This window comes from Lepus europaeus, chromosome 16, assembly GCF_033115175.1.
Source record: "Lepus europaeus isolate LE1 chromosome 16, mLepTim1.pri, whole genome shotgun sequence".
In the NCBI taxonomy this organism is placed as follows: domain Eukaryota; kingdom Metazoa; phylum Chordata; class Mammalia; order Lagomorpha; family Leporidae; genus Lepus; species Lepus europaeus.
Window position 1 is genome coordinate 4211007 of NC_084842.1, and position 18851 is coordinate 4229857.

Here is an 18851-nt window from a genome sequence, read left to right on the forward strand (position 1 = left end):
ATTTCTAGTGTTTCTATAAAAGGGTATGAAAACTGGTGGTCTTCACGTCCTCCCCAAAATTCCACCCACATTTAAATATTCAACTAAGTTTCACCCCAGACACCACCCCCACCACCTGCCAATAGTATAAAACATGATCTGAACGTTATTGATGAGTCCATTTTTTGTGGTTTGTCTTTTTGTTCATTTTCTCTGTTAACCTTCTTTTCTCTTATTACTTGAGTATGCACTACCTCTTTACCTTTGAATAAATCCTGCTTTACTGTATACTTTTATGCCTCAACCTTGAATTCATTCATGCACAGAGAGAAGAGCCTGGAAGTTCCACAGCTAGGGGTCCCACTGACCACAGCATGGACATTATGGAAAACAGTACAGATATTTCTTTAAAAACTGGAAATGGAACTGCTATGTGACTAGCAACCCAACTTCTAGGTATATCTCCAAAATACATGAAATCATTGTATTAAAGATACCATCTGCTGCACTGTGAATGATAACACTGCTTACATTAGTTAAGATATGAATAAACCAATGTGTCAATCCTCATATGAGTGGATAAAGAAATGCAATATCACACATACACATTTATACAATGAAATACTGGTCAGCCATTAAAACTAATAACATCCTGTGTTTTGCCGCAAAATGGATGGAATGGGAGGACCTCATTTTAAGTGAAATAAGTCAGATGCAGAAAAGCAAATACCACATATTCTCTTTCATACATGAGGGCTGAATAGAAAAAAATCAATCTAAACACAGAATGATAATGAATTGAGGCAGAGAAGGGTAGGAAGCAAAGAGGGAGTTTGGAGTTTTTAAAAATAGGGGAATCATGGTGTAGCTCATTAGCTGTGACAAATACATCACACTAATATGTTAAGGGGAATTTGGGTGTGGAGCAGGTAAGACTCCTTCCCAAATTTTGTTTCATTAATTTAAAACTATTGAGAAATCAAAAGCTTAAAAATAAAGTTACATTTTAAATTGTTTTTAAAAAATAGGGAGGACATGTTCTACCAAATGGTTAAACATAATTAAAACAATGTGATGTGAATCATTCATGTAGTTCTATACAGGTGATAAAACATAATGTAATTTCTATCCATTTTAATCAAGTAAATCAGGCACATTGGCAATACTACTGTAAATACTTAAATATCTGTAAGAATTGCACCCTGGACACTTTGCATTTTGTTGTATTATCGGGGCTTCCCCAGCAAGCTAATGATAAAATCACTGTATGTTTATATTACAATACTAATACAGACACAATTATCGTAATACTGAATCCCCTAGGAAATAATGCCCTAAAAGGCATGTGACAGGCTGCTGAAACACCAATTTTAATAAACACATATAAAGTCCAAACATTAAGCAGAGATTGGAAAGATCTTATCCTTATACATTTAATCTGGGATGCAAAGCTGTTTCTAGATACCCTTATGGTCACATCATCAATAATTTTGGTAATATATTTAATATTTAAAGATAATAATAGATACAATTTATTTGTAAACTCTTTCAAATTAAAAATTTAAAACAATTTTAAGCTGAACAAATGTCCTATATTTCACATATACAGTTTTAGGGGTAGTATATTTTAAATGTATGTAAAACATTTATGAAAGAGATGAACTAAAATAATATATTTATTAATGAGTTTTATTAATTTAGTAATTATAAGACTTACTTCCTCTGTACCACAATCACAGTCTTCACCAGTCTCTACTATGCCATTTCCACACACTGCTCCCTCCTGTCTTTGCATTTGTGGTTTATTCTGAAGACAGCTGGCATCCTGATTTGAAATGAAACTTTCAAAGTCACTCAAACTGCAATTGCTAAAAGTCTTTGCACCACTGGATGTCCTAAAGATTAATCCATAAAATGACACTGTCATTATACTTCTGAAAAGATAATTCCAGATTGCATACATTAATTTCAAAATGTTAACATTTAATAAGCAATAACAAATGTTAATACTAGGTGCTTAGACACCAAATGCAGTCCTGAGAAGATCATATGATTTCACTCACTGGAATGCATATCTTGTCTTTTCCAAAAAAATTAAATACAACTCAATAGGACAAACCCAAATAAACTAATTTAAAAATAGGCAAAGGACTTCAATAGACATAGCTCCAAATTATTAACACGCAACTGATGATAAACTTTTATTAAACGAATCATTCTGTGCTAATCCTCGAACTTACTCAAAGATCTCAGAAAATCTGTATACTTTATATAATTGTACTGTAAACTATTAAAGATAACTTCAGAGAATATTTTCACTGCTGAGTCAGGTTTTTTTTAAAGATTTTATTTATTTATTTATTTGAAAAGCGGAGTTAGAGAGGCAGAGGAAGAGAGATAGAAATCATCCATCCACAGGTTCACTCCCTAAATGGCCACAATGACTGGAACTGCACCGATCCAAAGCCAGGAACCATGCGTTTCCTCTTGGTCTTCCATGTGGGTGCAGGGAGAACCCAGAGCACCGGCGCCACAGGCGGAGGACCAAACCAATGAGCCATGGAGCCAGCCGCCTTGTAGCTTGATATCTGGGATTGTGATGCACCCAGCTTTAGTTTTATTGTTTAGAATTGCTTTACCAATACCAGTCTCTTATGATTTTATATGAATTCTATGGTCTTTTTTTTCCAGAACTGAGAACAACATTTTTGGAATTTCAATTGAGATCACAATTGAATCTGTAAATTGATTACTATTCAATATAGTTCTGCAAGTTTTAGTCAGGGACATTAGACAAGAAAAAGTAATCAAAGAGATACATATGGCAAAGGAGGAAGTCAAATTATCCCTATTTGCAGGTGAAATGATCCAACATATAGGGGAACCCAAAAATTCTACTAAGATGTTATTGGAACTCATGAGAGAGTTTGGCAAAGTTGCAAGATGCAAAATCAACACTCGAAAATCTACAGCATTCACATACATAAACAAGAACATGTCTCAGAAGAAAACTTCTAAGATTTTTCTTATTCACAATAGCTACAAAATATGTAACTATCCTGGGAAAAATTTATTCAAGCAAAAATCTCTACAGTGAAAATTAGAAAACGTTAAAGAAATAGATAGAAGTAGAAACAAAATGGAAAAAATCTTCCATGCTCATTGATTGGAAGAATTAACATCATTAAATTTAGCCCATAGTACCCAATCAAAAGCAACTTACAGACTCAGTGCAATCCCAATCACAATAGTAATTTTTTATATTTTTGAGAATATTATTATAAAGAGTCATAATTTTCATAACTATGAGGGTTTCTTCAAAAAGTTCACTAAAATGGATTTACCAAAAAGTTTATTTTGTTTGAAATACATGCATGGCTTTTTTTAATGTACATTTCTCATGAACTTTCTGAAGAATTCTCATATCCATGAATTTAAATCTTGCACAAAAAGTAAATTTACCTTGTAATTTCATGTTCCACAAAATTTTTACATACACTTGTGTTTGTGTGCACAAGTGTGTATATGAGTGTGTACTTTTCCATTTATGTATCTATATGGAAAGTATATATTCATTATAGAACCATCTATGCGTATGTGTGTATCTGATCATTCTTATTAATGCAAATTTTGATATAATTATATGTGTACATATACATATGTATGTTTGAATTTGTTTTATTTTTAGAACATGAGCATGAACACATTCAGTGGTGTTTAGATGTTACTATGAACAGATCCTGCTTTAAGAATTAATGCATTATTCTCACTTTCAGCTTTTAACAGTTCTTCAGTAATGAATCGGTAATAACTATCAAAGGACATTATTCAATAACAGAAAAAAACCTAGAATACTAAAGGAACATGTGGTAGCTCTTGTGTGATAACAAACATTGAGTGAGGACAATGCTAAATTTACAAATCTCACACGTATAGTTTTCTTATTTTCTCTTTTTATTCTTACATAACCTTTGGAAGTAAGAGCATAGAAATTATTATTTCCAATGAAATAAGAAAAGTAATCTAAACAAAGTAAGCAATTTGTCCAAAGCCACACAAATACTATATATCTGATAATGGTCTGCAACTAGAGTTTCTCTTCTTTGCGGTTTTTCAGGTTTTTCCACAACATTAAACTACTCTAAAGCAACAGAACAAATTGTCTGAATTAAAGATGACTTGTGGTGCTGGCACTGTGGTATAGCCAGTAAAGCTGCCACCTGCAGTGCCAGCATCCCATATGGGTGCCAGTTCAAGTCCCAGCTGCTCCACTTCCAATCTAGCTCTCTGCTATGCCCTGGGAAAGCAGTAGAGGATGGCCCAAGTTATTGGCCCGTACACCCACATGGAAGACCCAGAAGAGGCTCCTGGCTCCAGCTTTGAATCAGCACAGTTCTGGCCATTGTGGCCATCTGAGGAGCAAACTAGCAGATGGAAGAACTCTCTCTCTCTGTCTCTCCTTCTCTCTGTGTGTAACTCTGACTTTCAAATAAAGAAATAAATCTTTACAAAAGATAACTTGTTATGCCCTCCTGACATATTTTTAAATATCTTTATTCAGTGCTTTCACCAAATATACATCATAAGGAAAATGCCCATGAAACATATACTGAACATTTGATTTGATCTCCTTGAGTGTCTTTAGTGGTACACTTTGCTCCATACACTTAACATTGTAACTTATGTGTCTAGGTTTTCTCATTAATTGTTCCATTGACAGTTAGCTTATGCTACAAGTGAATACTGAGTTTTTTTCACTGCAAATATCTAAAGCAAAATAAACATGACAAATAAATAAATACTTTAAAAACTTACCAAAAGTATATACTAAAAAACTTACATGGCTTGTGGATTCATTATACAGATGGCTTCTGGGCAGTGACATTTCTTTGGATCATCATATGATATCCCCAGACTGAGTGCCAGCATCTGGGTGACAACAACTGAAAACACCTCCAAAGTCATCTCCTTGGGATACTACAACAACAGCAAAGAAGATTCAAGTGAAGGCAATTCATTAAGTTGTAGTAAAAACATTTTTTCTAATTCTGAATATTTTTGCTTTTTAACAACATTTAAGATGGAGATAAATGCTCCTTGGATGCTTAAGATGCTGAAGCTCCCCTTACAAAATTTCACTAAGATATAAGCATATTGAGATTAAGCCATGATTTGTCATAATTTCAAAAAAGAACATCTATGGCTGGCGCCGCGGCTCACTAGGCTAATCCTCCGCCTAGCGGCACCAGCACACTGGGTTCTAGTCCCGGTCGGGGCACCGATCCTGTCCCGGTTGCCCCTCTTCCAGGCCAGCTCTCTGCTGTGGCCAGGGAGTGCAGTGGAGGATGGCCCAAGTACTTGGGCCCTGCACCCACATGGGAGACCAGGAGAAGCACCTGGCTCCTGCCATCTCAGCGCGGTGCGCCAGCCGCAGTGCGCTACCGCGGCTGCCATTGCAGGGTGAACCAATGGCAAAAGGAAGACCTTTCTCTCTGTCTCTCTCTCTCTCACTGTCCACTCTGCCTGTCAAAAATTAAAAAAACAAAAGAAAAAGAAAAAAAAAGAACGTCTTGCAAATTTAAGGAAGCTGTCATAACTACAAAAGAGCATTATTTGATTAAGAAAAATGTCAATAGCCTTTTGGTTATATAGAATATAGTTTTCAATTTACCAAATTTAATACAATAATTCTGAAATTCATTTAGAATAATTCACATACTCTCCTCCCAGCTGAGTAAGTAGCTACATAATCGAATAATCTAGTTTAAGTGCATTGTTGCTTCCTACTGGGACCCTCATTTTTGCAATGCCTTGTATTAGAGAAGCCACGGAGAACAGACCATAGGCATCATTCACAGATTACATTTCTCATGGGTGCACAAGTAACTTCCTTTTCAAGGAGAAAATCAGCCAACATAGAATAAGGAGAAGGTGGAGGCCAAATTCTCAGGAAGATTGAGGAACATATTTGCCATGTTACAAATATCAATAACAAAGATTTGAGGGTCAATTATCTTCTTATGACAGCCCTAACACACACATACACACAAACACATACACAATGAAAAACACAGTGAGAAAGCTATTAGTGAGCAAGGGAAAATGCAAACAGGTAATCAGAATGTCTCTACAGCAGCACTGAAATAACTCATCTTCTGTTGTTGTGGATTGACTTAGCTGAAGACCTTGCCTGATCAAAAAAATTTGGTAGGAAAAGCAACAGAATCTAAAACTTGGGATGGGAACAATTGAGGGAACATGAACAAACATATGTGTATTGTCCTTGGCAGGGGAGGAAGCTCTGAGTAACGTAAGAACTTCTGTGTTAAAAAATAACTATTTTGTTTTTCTGTTCAAAGATCCAATTCTTTACTTCATGGATTCTTTATTTTATTTCATTAGATTCTATTTTGTCTGTTTCTACTCTATATTTATTATTTCTTTCCTTCTATTAACTTTGAGTTTGATTTGTTTTTGTTTCTCTAGTCGTTCAGATGCATTGTTAGGTTATTTATTTACTACATACTTAGTGCTGCTTTTACTGTACTCTGTAAGGGTTGGTATTTTCTGTTTGCATTTTAATTAGCTTCAAGGATTTTTAGATCTTTCCTTTTAGTTTCTTCAAAAGATCCCTTGTCTATTCATGATGATATTGTACAGTTTTCATGTATTTATATAACTTCCAAATGTTCTTTCACTGTTTTATGTTAGTTTTAAAATATTGATTTATCTATTTATTTGAAAGCAGAGTTACAGATAGAGGGAGAGACAGTGAGAGAGAGGGATCTTCCATCCACTGAGCAATCCTACAAATGGCAACAAGAGCTAGAGTTCAGCCACGCTGAAGCCAGAAATTAGAAACTCTATTCTGGTCTGCCACGTGGTGGCAGAGGTCCAAGTGCTTGGGTGTCTTCTGCTGCCTTCTCAGCCAAATTGGCTGGGGGCTAGATCAGACTAGAACAGCTGGATTTGGAACCAGTGATCACACAGGATGCTTGCACTGCCAAGTAGCAGTATAACCCCTTGTGTCACAACACCAACTCTTCTTCTGTTGTTCACTTGCAGCTTAATTCCATTGAGGTCAAGATTAATACATGATATAATTTCCATTTCTTCACATGTCAAGACTTGTTTTATGGCTTAATGTGTGCTCTGTCCCAGAGAATGTTCCATAAAATAAAGCTTTACGAAAATAAGAAAAAAAAGAGAGGCTTCAAATGAGTAAAAGCAGAAATTTAAAAAAGGATTTTTTACAACTGATACTATAGAAAAATGAAGGAGCTTTGTTGGATATTATAAGTAACTCTATGCCACAAAACTAGAAAACATAGAAGAAATGCATAAAACCAAATTATCAAAATTGAATCAAGAGGACATTTAAAAAACCTGAGTAGATCAATAACAAGTAAGCAGACTGAAATTGTGCTAAGAAATCTCTCACAAAGAGGTTAGCATTAAATAGATTAATGACTGAATTCTACTAAGCTTTTAAGAAATAACTAGCATCAACTATTCTCAAACTATGCCATTAAAAATTGAGAAGAGAAAATTCCTCCAAATTGATTCTTTGAGGCCAACATTATTCTGATATCAAATCAAAGACATGACAAGAAAACCTACTATAGATCAGTATCCATGGTGAACTTAAGTAGAAAAACTCTCAATAAAATAAAATACTAGAAAATGGAATCTAACCACATATCAAAAAGATCATATATCATGATCACGGTGATACAAGGATGGCTCAACATATGCAAATCAATATGCTTACTATCTCCCATCAACAGAAAGGATAAAATCATATGATCGTTTCAATAGATGGAGGAAAACATTCAATAAGATTCAAGATGCATTTATGATTAAAAAAGAAGACTTGAACAACTATGTATAAGAGGTATACACCTCAATATAGTAAAGTCTACACAAGAGGAAAAAAAAACAACATTTTAAGGAATGCAGAAAAAATGAAAACATTTCCTGGTAGATCTGGCATCAGACCAATATTCTACTCTGTTAGGAGCAGAGATTAAATAGCCTTACCATAATATTAACAAGAAATAAGCAAGAACTACACTGATCGCAAGAGCTCTGCATGGACTTCACAAGAATGAGGCATGGCCTACACTGCCCCTCCTTAGGACTTCATCGGCTCTACCCTGACTGCCAAGAGTGTATATAGACCATAGATTGAAGAGGCCTGGTGACTCTCTGAGAGTGGCAGAGTAGAAGCTCTGGGTTGACCCACTGCCTGAGAACTCTCTGCTGCCAGAGAGTTCTCCCAGCCAGCCCTGCACTAGCTGGGCACTGAGGCTTTGCTCACACAAGGAGTCCAGACTCTGTTTGAAACAGACTCCATTTTCCACAGGCTGAGAGCCTACTTGCCCTGGAGAACTGCCCTTCCCAGGTCAGAGGCCCCATCCCTGCGTGCTCTGTGCAAATCTGCCTTCTATGACTAAGAAATATTGTGAGGAGCACCAGAGGTACTCTGGGAACTCTGGGTGGTCAGTTTACCCAGTGTGTTGTGCTATCCAAATCAAAATATGTGACTTCCCTACTGCATAATAAAAGCCTTATTAATGCACTTACTATGTTGATAACACTCTCACCATGCTTAGTCAATATATTTTAGAAAGTTTTAACTAATACCACTTGATAAGTGAATCAAGTGAAATGTATATAGATTGGAAAGAATGGAGTGAAATTATCCCTGTATTATAGAAGATATAATTCTATATATAGAGAGAGAAACTTAAAGATACAGCAAGAGACTATTGGTACTGACAAGTTAATTCAGTAAAGTCACAGAATATAAAAATCAACATGCAATAAATAACACTGCTACACACCAAAAATGAAAGCACTGAGAAAAAGCAAAGCAATCTGATTCAGAGTTGCTAAAAAATACCTTAGAATAACTTTATCCAAGAGTGTAAAAGGTGTTTACAATGAAAATTAAAGAACACTTACGCAAAGTGAAGATAAAAATTAAATGAACTCCTGATCAGGTCATTGTTTCTTATAGTGTCCATTTCACTTAACAGGTTTCCCCTTTGGTGCTCAGTTGTCACCGATCAGGGAAAACAAATGATATTTGTCTCTTTGGGTCTGGCTTAATTCACTCAGCATGATGTTTTCCAGATTGCTCCATCTTGTTGCAAATGACCAGGTTTCGTTGTTTCTTACTACTGTATAGTATTCTATGGAGTACATGTCCCATAATTTCTTTATCCAGTTTACTGTTGATGGGCATTTGCATTGGTTCCAGGTCTTAGCTATTTTGAATTGGGCTCCAATAAACATTAATGTGCAGATGGCTTTTTTATTTGCCAAATTAATTTCCTTTGGGTAAATTGCAAGGAGTGGGATGGCTGGGGTGTATGGTAGGGTTATGTTCAGGTTTCTGAGGAATCTCCAGACAGACTTCCATAGTGGCTTAACCAGTTTGCATTTCTGACTCTAGATGTACAATGTAATACTTTATCCTTTTTAGTATTTGTTGTTCTTATTGTTGTTCTAGTACTAGTGGTTGAACTCTGTAATTAACACACAATTATTCTTAGGTGTTTAAATTTTAACTGAAAAGTGATCCCTGTTAAATATAAAAGTGGAAAAAGAGAGGGAGGAGATGTACAATTTGGGACAAGCTCAATCGGACTTGCCGCAAATGGTGGAGTTAGAAATGTGCCAGGGGATTCCAACACAATCCCATCAAGGTGGCATGTACCAATGCCATCTCACTAGTCCAAGTGATCAATTTCAGCTCACAATTGATGGCTCTGATAGGTCTAAGAGTCAAAGGGATCACACAAACAAGACAAGTGTCTGCTAACACTAACTGATAGAATCAAAAAGGGAAAGAACGATCCAACATGGGAAGCGGGATACACAGCAGACTCATAGAATGGCAGATGTCCTAAACAACACTCTGGCCTCAGGATCAGCCCTTAAGGCATTCGGATCTGGCTGAAGAGCCCACGAGAGTATTGTAGGCATGGAAAGCCAAGACACTCTGGAAAAAAAAAAGAAGAAGACCTAAATGAAAGATCTCTGTGAGATCCCAGTGGAAAGAACGGGGCCATCAAAGAAGGAGGTACCTTTCTCTGAAGGGAGGAGAGAACTTCCACTTTGACTATGACCCTATCAGAATAAGATCAAAGTCAGCAAACTCTAAAGGCTTCCATAGCCCTGACAACTCATGACTAGAGCCTAGGGAGATTACTGACGCCATGAACAGGAGTGTCAAATTGTTAAGTCAGCAACAGAAGTCACTGTGTACTTACATCCCATGTGGGATCTGTCCTTAATGTGTTGTCTAATGTGAAGTGATGCTATAACTAGTACTGAAACAGTATTTTTATACTTTGTGTTTCTGTGTGGGTACAAACTGATGAGGTCTTTACTAATTATATACTGAATTGATCTTCTGTATATAAAGATAATTGGAAATGAAAAAAAACAACCTGGTGTTAAATTGGAAATGGCATAGAAAATTAATTAATTTTAAAAAACTATTATGTAGGATCTCTGTCTTTAATGTGCTGTACACTGTTAATTAATGCTATAACTAGTACTCCAACGGTAGTTTTTTCACTTTGTGTTGCTATATGGGGCAAACTGTTGAAATCTTTACCTAATATATACTAAACTGATCTTCTGTATATAAAGAGAATTGAAAATGAATCTTGATGTAAATGGAAGGGGAGAGGGAGCGGGAAAGGGGAGGGTTGCGGGCGGGAGGGAAGTTATAGGAGGGGGGAAGCCATTGTAACCCATAATCTGTACTTTGGAAATTTATATTCATTAAATAAAAGTTTAATAAATGAAAAAAATAGCAGAAGCTGGAAAAAAATTAAATGAACTCCTATGATCATGGATTAGAAGAATTAATATTATTAAGGTGTCCATGTTACTCAAAATAATTTCCACATTCAATACAAAACAGTGGGTGACTCACTACAAAGTCTGTTTTCTAATCCAAAAATCATAAATTTACAGATTCAGAGAAACAGGTCTAGAAATAACCAAAAATCTATGCAAGCAGGTGTCTTAGATACCATGGTATTAATGTTTCCTTAGTCGTCCAACTCAGTTACTCATAATGACAGTGAATAAACTTTAATTGTTTGAAGAGTAGGGTAAAGTTGAGCTTGGTTTGGCTGATTAAGCAAGATATGTTAGCAGCAGTAGAAGTGGGCATCAAAACCTAATTCAAAAACAAAGTAGGCAAATTCCTGTAGTACTTCTTGTAATTCATTGTGCTCAAAAAAAGAGATGGTCTAAAGTATGACTGATTCATGGGTTCCTAATACTGGGCTGAATCAGAATTTTGAAATGAAGCAGAAAATTGAAAACAAGACTTGCTGATGAGAAGGAAACCTAAGGGAAACATGAAAATGGAGTTTTGTGAATGAAGACAGACTGAAAAAAAAAAAAACCTTCAAATTCCAAAAACATTTCAACTATAGAGAAGATGCTTGAAAATCAGGTTGACAGAATTTGTTCACTGGATGTCAGCTACACTTGTCTTTTCCAGCCACTTCAGAGATTTCTCAGAAGTCTATTGTACAAGTAAGCACAGCTGCACAGATATGAGGATTTGCATGAGCTCAATATCTTCAACTGATGAAAGCTTATTTGACTTACTGTACACCCTACTCTCCATCAGTAGAGGCTAATGATGAGCCCTCATTTTAGCACAATGCTATGTTGATTGGATTAGTCAACCAATAGAAAATAGGTGTACTGCACTGAACAACACACCCATCAAAGGAGCAATGATTTGTCCTCACATAACTGGATATGAAATTGTTTGCTTGTTCATGCTATTTATCCCTTCAACACATTCCTTGTACTTACAGAATATATCTTCTGTATTATCATAGTATATCACTTATGATCAGGAGAACATTCTATGGCACAGTACTTACAGAATATAGTAAGATTTACTTATCATATGGCACATAACCCAGATGCTTCTGGCACAAAGAATGGTGCAACAGCTGCCTAAAGAGAATTGAGGCACCACCTATGAGAGACAACAACTTGAAGAGTGGAAAAGATGACATTAATTATTTTTTTTCTTTTTTTTTTTTTTGACAGGCAAAGTTAGACAGTGAGAAAGAGAGAGATAGAGAGAAAGGTCTTCCTTCCGTTGGTTCACCCCCAAAATGGCCGCTACGGCTGAGTGCTGTACCAATCCGAAGCCAGGAGCCAGGTGCTTCCTCCTGGTCTCCCATGCGGGTGCAGGGCCCAAGCACTTGGGCCATCCTCTACTGCCTTCCTGGGCCACAGCAGAGAGCTGGACTGGAGAAGGAGCCACCAGGATAGAACCGGCGCCCTGACCAGGATGAGAACCTGGAGTACCGGCGCTGCAGGTAGAGAATAAGCCTAGTGAGCCGTGGTGCTGGCCGACAATAATTATTTTCAATACATCCTGAAGCAGCAACCAAAACTTGGCACCATCTCCCCAACAGATAGTAGGCTTTAAGTCTGAGAATACAACTCAATAACCAACTGAAAGAAATTTCCTTTTCTGTTTCGTGGACCTTGAGTTCAGAGCAACTGAGTAGTTGTATCTATGTAAATAATGCTTTCACAAGGAACATCATTATAGTCCCATTACATGTCACAGTTTCCCACAGCCACTGTTACGCTCTTAATGCCAATGAACAGACAAGCTGGGATGGATGAGGGTCACTGCATGGGATAAGATATTGAGTTGCTAGGAAATTTGTTGCTACAGAGTAGGTTCAAAGAGAAAATGTTGGCCAATACAAAATCATGGCAACCCAACAAAGACAAGACTATCAAAGAGTCATATCCTGGATGAATGAGGTAAAGATCAACAAGCAAATAACTTCACCAAGCTTAGGTCCATAGAATGAGGAGTATAGAATATGGGTGCTCAAAAGAGGCAGTTAAGTTGTTCACAACCACAGATGAATGCAGGGTTATACCAGTTATATTTTATATTACTTCCGTTTCCTTTCATCCCCTAGTATCTTATAAAATAATACTGTGTATTTATATTAACCCATAGACAAAGTACAAAAATCTTATAGACTAATAAATTTAATAAAATTTGATGACAAATATAAGACATGTGCAGCTATGATACACCTACAGATACTTCAAAGATACAACCAAAGTTCAAATAAAGTATAATTAAAATATAATTTTATTTTGGTGCAAAAACTTTTGAAATCCATATATAAAAGTTCATGGAAAGTGGCCAGCACTGAAGCTACTTCACCGGCAAAGACTGCAGAAAATGGCCCAAGTACTTGGAACCATGCCACCCATACAGAAGGCTCAGATCAAGGTCCAGGATCCTGGCTTGGGCCTAGCCGAGGCCTGGGAGTGGCAACCATTTGGAGAGTGAATCAGCAAATGGAGGATATCTTTTCTGTCTCTCCCTCTCTCTGTAACTTTGATTTTAAAATAAATAAGTAAATTAAGCTTTTTTAAAAAGAATTTGTTTAAAGTTATGAAGAAGTTTCATGAAAAATATGTAACATTATGGACTTAAAACTGTATATATTAAGATACATGAAAGTTGTTCCCTTCTTATAAATAAAAAAGTAAAAAAAAATACAAAAGGAATTACAGTGCAAGAAAATAAAGTCTGAGCAAATATTAAGTGAAAAAACCATAGTACAGCAGGAAAATAGGAATAAGCTCTACACAATAATCAAAGGAAAAAAAATAAATCTATAATTTAATTATAATTTCCCAAGTTTTCTGAAATGCTGTACACACAGGAAGGGGAAAAAAGTAATGCAGTGAAGGCATCTGTGCTGTGCCTTTTCCCAATGACTACATTTAAATATTTCATCCTGTGCACACAGAACATATCCTGTATCCTAAACTTATTCCATCCCCAAAAATACTGCTTTGCAGACTCCAGACAAAAAGTGGTGAAACATTTTGCAAGGCCTAGTCACTGTTTAACATGGATATTGTCATTGGCAGACATGGAAGTTCTTAAACCCAATTTTTTTTAAAGATTTGTTTATTTATTTGAAAGTCAGAGTTACACAGAGAGAGGAGAGGCAGAGAGAGAGAGAGAGAGAGAGAGAGAGAGAGAGAGAGAGAGAGAGAAAGAGGTCTTCCATCTGCTGGTTCACTCCCCAGGTGGTTGCAACAGCCACAGCTGGGCCGATCCGAAGCCAGGAGCCAGGAGCCTCCTCTATGTCTTTCCACACGGGTGCAGGGGCCCAGGGACTCAGGCCATCTTCTACTGCTTCCCCAGGCATAGCAGAGAGCTGGGTTGTGAGTGGAGCAGCTGGGGCTCAAACCGGCACCAATATAGGATGACGGCACTGCAGGTGGCAGCTTTATCCACTGTGCCACAGGACCAGGCCAAAACCCAAATTTAAACATGACAAAGAAGTCATAACATTGGATAGGAGAGCACACTAAAGTTTTTTTATTATTATTATTATTCAATCTGCAAACATTTAATCAAACTGGAGGGAAGCAGTTTTACTGATTTTTCCATAGAACACTTCCTACCATAAAAAAATAAAAAATATGTTATTTTAAAAAAGAAAAAAATTATGTTATTTTAAAAAAGAAAAAATATTTTATTTTAAAAAAGAAAAAAATATATATGCATGGATTTCAAAATAGAAAATAATACATATACAGGGCAGGTGCTGTGACATAGCAAGTAAAGCTGCATCCCATATGGGCACCGTTTAAGTCCTGGCTGCTCCACTTCTGATCCAGCTCTCTGTTATGGCCTGGGAAAGCAGAAGTCCCAAGTCCTTGGGACGCTGCATACACATGGGGGACCCAGAGGAATTTCCTGGCTCCTAGCTTCAGATCAACCTAGCTCCAGCCATTGCAGTCATTTAGGGAGTAGACCAGTGGATAGAAGACCTCTCTCTCTCTCTCTCTTTCTTTCTCAGCCTCTGCCTCTCTGTAACTTTACCTTTAAAATAATAAATGAATCTTTAAAAATAATAGAGAGAAAAAGAAAATAATACACATGCAATAATGTAACAATTACACATAGGTAATATTACAAGTATGGTTAAAAATTTATAAATCAAAACAGGGGTTGAAATAAGTACATATGCATTTTTATATAAATAAATTAAATACAGAGAACTTTAAATGTATATACTTAAATCTTAAATAGGACTACATGAAAGGGATAAAGGAAGAGCTTTACAATCAGTTCTTGCTTTGTATGTCTATCACATAAAATTATAGCATGCCCATACATTAATTTTGTAATTAAAAAGTTAAGTATTAGAAATAAGAAATGTGTTGCAAAATCTCATTTTGTAGAAACATGAATTTATTTAAGGACAGCATCACAGTAATAGAGTTTTAAAAAACACAAAGTGGAAGATATGAAGTACTTCAAAAAGTTAGTGGAAATGGAATTAAAGATAAGTTTATTTTATTGGAAGAAAATTAAAAAGCCATGCAAAAGATTTCTGTAAAAAGTTCATGGAAAACATATAGCAAAAAAACCTTGTGGGGCCGGTGCTGTGGCGTAGCAGTTGAGGCCATCACCTGCAGTGCCGGCATCCCATGTGGGCACTGATTCAATTCCTGGCTGCTCCACTTCCAATCCAGCTCTCTGCTGTGCTCTGGGAAAGCAGTGGAAGTTGGCTCAGGTCCTTGGCCCCTGCACCCATATGGGAGACTCCGAAAATGCTCCCAGCTCTTGGCTTCGGATCAGCCCAGCTGTGGCTGTTGCAGCCACCTGGGGAGTGAACCAGCATATGGAAGACCTCTCTCTCTCTCTCTCTCTCTCTCTCTCTCTCTCTCTCTCTCTGCCTCTCTGTAATTCTGTGTTTCAAATAAATGAATAAATCTTTGAAAAACAAAAACCTTGGTAAAGATGTGAAATGTTTTTCACCAAAAATTCCTCTCAATTCCACCTTCCCATAAAATTTAGATGTGCACACATATATCATTCAAAATTTTAGTCGTGATTATCCCCACTGCAGTGGTAGTATGCTAGATTACATGAACTTTATCTGCTTCAATATGCACTTAACACATTTCATATAACTACTGTAAATTACTTTGTAATTTAAAACATGTGCTAGTTAAATTTGTTTTATTAGCATTTGCAGGATGGAAGAATGGCTCATACAGTTATATTACCTTTCAATTATTTTATTTTAAGACATTTATAAGAAATATAAACATTTGATATACACATAAAAGTTTGTATATACTATATTTCAGATGTTGGAAACTCCTTAAAAGATGCTTATTGCAGTTTTTTGTTTACTTAGATTCATTTTGAAGCTATTGTATCTGTGAGAGTATTTCTCTAATTTTTTGTCTGTAAGCAAAAATCTGGAGCTTCAGAAATTTCCATGTGTTATTCCACATATTCAAGAATATATGTGTATTTATTTTATCAGTGTATTTTTATTTCCACTTTAAATTCCAATTACAGTTATTAATATAACATTAAGTGATTACGTACCACTGCCACTCCTGCAGAATAACGAGGAGCACATATCTTTCCAGAAAACACTGCACCCACATAATCTGGATAATCCCTATAACTAAATAAATAAATAAAATAATCACTGTAATGAACAATTTAAATTTGAAAATTTCTGATGAACTAAATATGTAGTTCATAAAATCCTAATCGGATGTAAGTTGAAGTGCAATCATTCCACATGCCCTTACAAAGTATGATGATATTATTTAAAAATTGCTTTAAATATGTTTGATTTTCTAAGACATGCAAAAAATACAAGATTTTGATGTCTTTACTGTATTTATCACATTTGGTTATGGTTACCAAAGCCTTTGATCCAAAAAATTTTATTGAATAACAACAAAATATTTTTATTTATGAATCAAAAATTGTGACTCCCACATAGAACAACTAAACAGTTTTTCATAGGAGTAATTTTATTGTATCATAACTAAATATTATCATTTCATGTCTGAGTATGAATCTAAGCTCAGTCTCATATGACACTATTCCCAAAACCTTACATGAATTAGTCCATTTAATTGTCATAGCAACCAGTGATATTGATATTTTTATCCCTATTAAAGAAATAAAACATCAGATAGGCAGTGTATGTAAATCTCTCAAGGCAGAACAGTTAAGGAGATATACTGAAGGACTTGCACTTGAGCATTCTGAATGCAGATCCTTACTCTCAAGCTTGTACAAAGCACAGATGACATACACATGTGCACACACACACACACAGACATCTTTGGAACCCTCCAACCAAACATTCCAGAAAATCTGTAAAGAATTTGCTCATGAATTCTTCAAAAAGGTTACAGAATAATTAACTCCAATATTTTTCAAACCATTCTAAAACATTGAACAGGATGGAACTCTCCCAAAATCTTTATGAGGCTCACATCACTCTGATACCAAAACGGAACAGAGACACAAAACAAAAACAAAGCTATAGATTTATAAACTTGATAGGCAGATACAAAGATTCTCAACAAAATATTAACAAACCAACTCTAAAACCACATCAAAAAGATCATTTTAATGAACAAGTGGAATTCGTCCTGTTCAACACTCAGAACTCAATAAAAACACAAATCACATCAACAGAATGAAAAGCAAAAACCATAGGTCACTGCAATATATACAGAGAAAGAGTTTCCTAAGATTTAACATTCCTTGATGATAAAAACCTTCCACAAGTTAGGTATAGAAGGAACACGCCTCAAAATAATAAAGGCTATATATAACAAGACAAAATCCAAATAATTGAATGGGGTGAAGTTGTAAACATTTCTTGTGAGATATGGAACAAAACAAGATAAGCACTTTTACCACGTATTCAATATGAGACAGAAGTATTAGAAAAGGAATTAGGGAAATCAAATAAATAAACAGCATAAAGTCAGAAATTAATAAATCAAAATATCCATTTTTGCAAATAACATGATGTTGTATATTGAAAAACCTATATATATATACCACAAAAAACTGTTAAAAATTGTAAGCAAATTCAATAAAGTTGCAGGTTACAAAACAAATATACAAAATCGCAGCATTGTGTATGCTAATTGTTAACTCACTGAAAGAGAAAATAAGAAATCCCATTCAAAGTAGCCAACAACAGAAATAAAATATTTAGGAATAACTTTAACAAAAGAAGTGAAAAATCTCTACAGTGAAAATTACAAAGCTTTGAAGAAACAAACTGACAAGGATACAAAAAAATGGAGAGACATTTCTCATGAATTGAAAGAAATAATATCATCAAAATGTCTATATTACTTAAGAATATTTTGATGATATTAATTCTTCCAATTCACAAACCAAAGTGGGTTTTTTTTCATTTTTGTGTGTCTTTTTCTATTTCTTTCCTTAATGTTTTGTAATTTTCATTGTACAGATCTTTCACATCATTGGTTAAATTTATCCCAAGCTATTTAATTTTTTGTAGCTATAGTGAAGGATACTGATCTTACAATTTCTTTCTCAGCTATGGCAGTATTTGTGTATACAAATGCTATTGATTTTTGTGCACTGATTTTTATAATCCGCAATATTGTCAAACTGTCTTATGATTTCCATTTGTCTCCTAGTGGAGTCTTTTGGTTTCCCTACATATAGATCATGTCATCTACAAACAGGCATAATTTGACTTCTTCCTTTCCAAATTAATCTACAGGTTCAATGCAATCGCTATCAAAATAACATTGATATGCTTTATATAATGAGAAAAGAAATTCTAAAACTTATATGCAACCACCAAAGACCAGGATAGTCAAATCAGTCCTGAACAAAAAGCAATCAAGCTCAGGCATTACAATACCTGCCTTCAAAGTATACTACAAAGCTCTAGTGATAAAACAGCCTTGTACACACATAATAACCAACACAGGAATCAATGGAC

The 18851-nt window shown here is 35.5% G+C and overlaps 1 protein-coding gene across 1 annotated transcript in view; it reads right to left on the reverse strand.

Annotated features, from left to right (window-relative positions):
• LOC133775472 (disintegrin and metalloproteinase domain-containing protein 32-like) overlaps positions 1-18851 on the reverse strand; it is a 206235-nt gene that overhangs the window by 130974 nt on the left and 56410 nt on the right. The window contains exons 10-12 of the mRNA XM_062213813.1: positions 16439-16520; positions 4820-4956; positions 1697-1874 (exon numbers count right to left, since the gene is read on the reverse strand). Coding sequence (XP_062069797.1) covers positions 1697-1874; positions 4820-4956; positions 16439-16520 — 397 coding nt within the window. The remainder of the gene's footprint in view (positions 1-1696; positions 1875-4819; positions 4957-16438; positions 16521-18851) is intronic.